The sequence below is a fragment of the Monopterus albus genome, unplaced genomic scaffold (genome assembly GCF_001952655.1).
Source record: "Monopterus albus unplaced genomic scaffold, M_albus_1.0 scaffold3.1, whole genome shotgun sequence".
In the NCBI taxonomy this organism is placed as follows: Eukaryota; Metazoa; Chordata; class Actinopteri; order Synbranchiformes; family Synbranchidae; genus Monopterus; species Monopterus albus.
In genome coordinates this window covers 1,798,064-1,802,408 of record NW_018127883.1, presented here as the reverse complement: position 1 = coordinate 1,802,408, position 4,345 = coordinate 1,798,064, and the positions used below count along the sequence as shown (strand labels likewise).

Genomic DNA, 4,345 nt, shown 5'->3' with positions numbered 1-4,345 from the left:
CTGAATACTTATGACCATGTGATATTTCAGTTTTTCTTTTTTAATAAATCTGCAAAAATGTCAAAAATTCTGTGTTTTTCTGTCAATATGGGGTGCTGTGTGTACATTAATGAGGAAAAAAATGAACTTAAATGATTTTAGCATATGGCTGCAATATAACAAAGAGTGAAAAATTTAAGGGGGTCTGAATACTTTCCGTACCCACTGTAAGTACGTACTTGTGGTTTCAGCAGTGCGTTCTGTGTGAGAGGGTGAACTTGACACGCTGCTGCTGTGGTTGGATGACATCTGAGCATCTTCCAATGAGGGAGAAGGGGAGGGGCTGTCTCGCACTCGCTCCTGAAAAACAATAAAAATTCTTATAGAAAGTTGAAGTGTAAAAGTGCAGTAATAACTAAAAATCCGGACAGACAAAGCTTTCAACACATCGAGGGGCTCGCGTCTTGTATCTTTTAGACAATGTCGGGTCCAGAGTACACAAAGGAAAATAATTTTCTCAGAGACATGGCTTGCAAAGTAGTGCGGTATTATTTGGTGCTTACAGAAAAAGTTTGCGCTAATTTCAATTAACCTCGTAAACCATCTTTGGGACCCAGCCCAGTGTTTGAAAAACAATGGTCTGCATGAGGACATGAAGTGTTATAATACTTTGTGAGTACTGACGCCTACAATATGAAAATTTTGGCAATATATAGTCTCCTTTAATTAGTCTTAAGAGTAAAACCACTGAAAGTGTTTTTAAAGAGTCAACAACTTGGCTAAGAGGGTCATAGTTTCTGCCTGTATGCAGAATATCTAAAAAAAATGTATAAATAGATATGGGATTGATCTTGAGCCAAGGAACAAGTGATTACAATCTGGGAGTGATCCAGAACTTGGACATCCACCAGTAGACAATTACCAGTTTTTAGCAATAATGTAAGACACATAGAAACACATAAGGATCAAAAGATTAATTAATCTTGAAATTTAAGGGATATTAAATCTATCTTTGGAAATTAAAAGGAAGTTAGAAAGTTATTCAATTTATTTTTATTTTTCAAATATCCCATTGTGCAACAACACTTCTATGTAAGTAAAACTGATTTTGGTGGGAGTTCCTGTGCATCACATGCACTTCAGATGATTGCTGCCTGCTCAGGATGATGAGCCGCTGAGTTCACCTTAATGACAGAGGTGGGCGCCCTGGCAGGGGGGTTGGCGTGAAGCTGTGCCACGTTGGCAATGCTGGCCAACGTGGTCAGTCGGTTCATCTGGCCCATCGCCATGGAAACAGAGGCCGGCGCCAGGCTGGCAGGTATCAGAGGATGTGACATCATCATGAAGGGTAACTGATCTAGAACTGGGGGAGAACAGAAGAAAACAAAATAAAATAGAGATGTATTGAAGTAGAAAGAGCACAGTAGAGTACAGTAAGAGCCTGTTGCCTGTCAAATGGCAAAGGTCAGACCAGCAGCTCTGTTTAAATGCCATCAAAGCTGCACTATACATGCACCCACCATGAAAGCGGTCTCATCTCTCTCTTCATTCAGTTTTGCTTCAGTTGTATTCATCTGTCACAACTGAAAGGCTGCCGTCTGCTCAGTCCTGTGCTGTGTGCTGAACTGAACGCCCACAGTGTCTCCAGTTTTCTGATGGCAGGAAACTGGACACCGTCAGTATCATCTGGATGACTGGTCTGCTTCTAAACCACGGCTCAAAAATGTGTGTGCATGAGCATGTCAACAGCTTAGAGACGTTGAATGCGGACAAAGATGAGCACAGGAGGAGAGTAGCATTCCACAACACAAAGACAGTGATGGCTGTGTGATGTTTTAAATACTTTTCCTAAGCGTCACAAGCAAAAACTCAAGCTCAGCTGCTCTGGAGAAAAATAAAAACTGGCTAACTTTTCTTTCAATTCCCCGGTGTTCTTGACGAACACGTTTTCAGCAGTTCATACCAAACTCTTATTATCCTGGCCAATCTGTTGTTCACACTCCTCCCTTTAAGACAAGCATCCACTATCTTTAAAGAAAATCCTTCCTCCCAACAGCACCCTAGTGGGTTGTTTCAGTCCCTGTATTCATGAAGCAAACAATCCTGTTGGGGCGGGGGAGAAAATGACATAAATATTTATCATTTAATAAAAGGAAAAAGAAAAACAAAAGAAACACAGGGAGGAAGTGGAACAAAAGAAGCTGATGGCAGTCCTGGTGCTGGGCCAGCAATGCACGCTGGGTAATTATAAACACAAAGGAAAAAATCTTGGACTCTATTCTGCACAATTGTCACAAATAATAGAACGAGTGCACGGAAAACAAAGAGAGGCTACCCAAAGAGAAAAGATGAAATAGAACAAATAAAGAAGGGAAAGGAAAGAAGGAGTGAAAAAGGAAAAAGTGAAAGGTGAAAAGAAAGGTAAAAAAAAAAGCAAATTAAGAAATAAAGAGTGAGGCACTGACTTTATGAGTCGGGCTCGCTGGACATATGTGCAGCGCTTTGCGCATTTGGCAGATTAGTCTCTCACTTGCCCAGAGCAGAAACCAATCCAAACAAAAGATCTATCTGAATGGAGCTAAATAACCAGATGCTCCAACAACCAACTAGCAGCCAACTCCAAATATTAAGCCTTGGTTAGAACCCAGCGTTCCACTTTTGTCACCCCCCCCAACCCCTCCCCCCTTCTATTATTTCATTTTCACTCATTCGTTCCTTGTACTTAATTCTGTTTTCCCCCTCTCTTCACTTTCTCTGCCCTCCCATCACTCTCTTACGTTTCATTAAAAAACATCAGAAATCAAAGTGCCTCTCTAATGTTTATCCAAACAAACCATTACTGTAAACAAACAGTTACTGTAAATTTCCCAGAAGATCTTGTTAAATGCAGAAATGGCTGCTCCCCACTCTTCCCTTGCCCATAAGGTGTCACACTCAGCATTTGTGAGTGCGTGCGTGTGTGTAATCTGAGATTGCCTTTGTAGTGGTTAAAGCTCTGATAGGGGCCTATCCTTCCCATAAGGCCGTGGGTGGCGGTATGGAAAAAACACATTGTGCATATGCGTGTATATATGTCTGTATTGTGTGTTTGTGTCGGTGTGTGTGCTTCCACTTGACTCTATCATTAACAGTGATTAAGTTGTACAGGTTGATAATGGCTGGGGGTAACTGTGCTGCCTAACTACGCACAGATGCTGGTAGTTGTAACTGAGCGTATACAATGGTATACAACACTGCTTAAGACTGAGAGTACCTACAAACAAAGGGTACAGAGTAACATTTTAAGGCACACACACACACACAAAATCAAGCTTAAAGCATGTGGTGATTTCATTTTAGTCTCCTTATAATTCCTGAAAAGCATAAGGAGAATACTTTCGTTTTCATTTCTGCCCTAAAACCTCACAGTATGCTCCACATGTTAAGTGTATGTGTCCCAGGTTGACAGTGTATTCCACAGAGACCTCTATAAACCCTGTCATCTGTCTAAACACACCGATGTCGCTTAAACCTGTCGATAACAGCGGGGGCGATGTGTGCCCGATTTGTCTGTGTGTGTGTATTCATGTTTGTGTCATAGCCTGCGTGCATGTGCATGGGTGCATGTGTCCGTTCCGCCATTGATTGTCCAGCGTTTGTCGTTTGCATTCAGGACAGTGAATTAGAGAGAAGACTATTGATTTGGCTTCAGCCTCTCATCTTATTCATCTCTCCACCATCCAGGGTACGGCTGAGCCCGTCCGCTGGTGCTCCACTTTTGTTGGCTGCTCTCCTTCGCTGCACAGTCAGTTTGGTTCAGCAAAGAAAACTGTTTTTAGTAACATATGACTAAAAATTACACTTGCACATGTAATGAGTAGCCATGAGGTGGATTCTGTGCTTTCTAGGAATGAAGTCAACAGTTAACTGTAAATGAGACCACACTGCTTACTCAACTCTTTTCTTCTCTGTAAATCCTGATCTAATGTTACTCAGTATGGCAGACCAATGTCATGAGCATGAGTAACAGAGCTGGTTTGGGTTTACAGTCTGTGGATGTGATGACTAATGTGTAATAATGATTTGCTGGCAACTTTTTGAGACTATAGAACAAATAACTAACTGAGGATATATTTCCTGCATCGCACTGAAATCTACATATAAGCAAACAAATTAAAACTGAAGGAAATATTCATTCTTACAGCTGAATAGCACAAACTGGACATTTGTAATTAATAAAAAAATTGTTGATATATATAGAATAAGAAGCTTTATTTACTGTCATTGTAAGTAAATACAATGGGGGGGGGTTTCAGTGTCTTGCCCAGGGACACTTTGACATGTGGACTGCAGGCACCGAGATTCAAACCATCACCCTTCCAGTTGG

The 4,345-nt window shown here is 41.2% G+C and overlaps 1 protein-coding gene across 1 annotated transcript in view; it reads right to left on the bottom strand.

Moving 5' to 3' along the window:
* dachc (dachshund c) overlaps positions 1–4,345 on the bottom strand; it is a gene marked incomplete at its 5' end in the record, with an annotated part of 26,962 nt that overhangs the window by 9,435 nt on the left and 13,182 nt on the right. The window contains 2 exons of the mRNA XM_020600850.1: positions 219–339; positions 1,164–1,342. Of these exons, the coding sequence (XP_020456506.1) occupies positions 219–339; positions 1,164–1,342 (300 nt within the window). The remainder of the gene's footprint in view (positions 1–218; positions 340–1,163; positions 1,343–4,345) is intronic.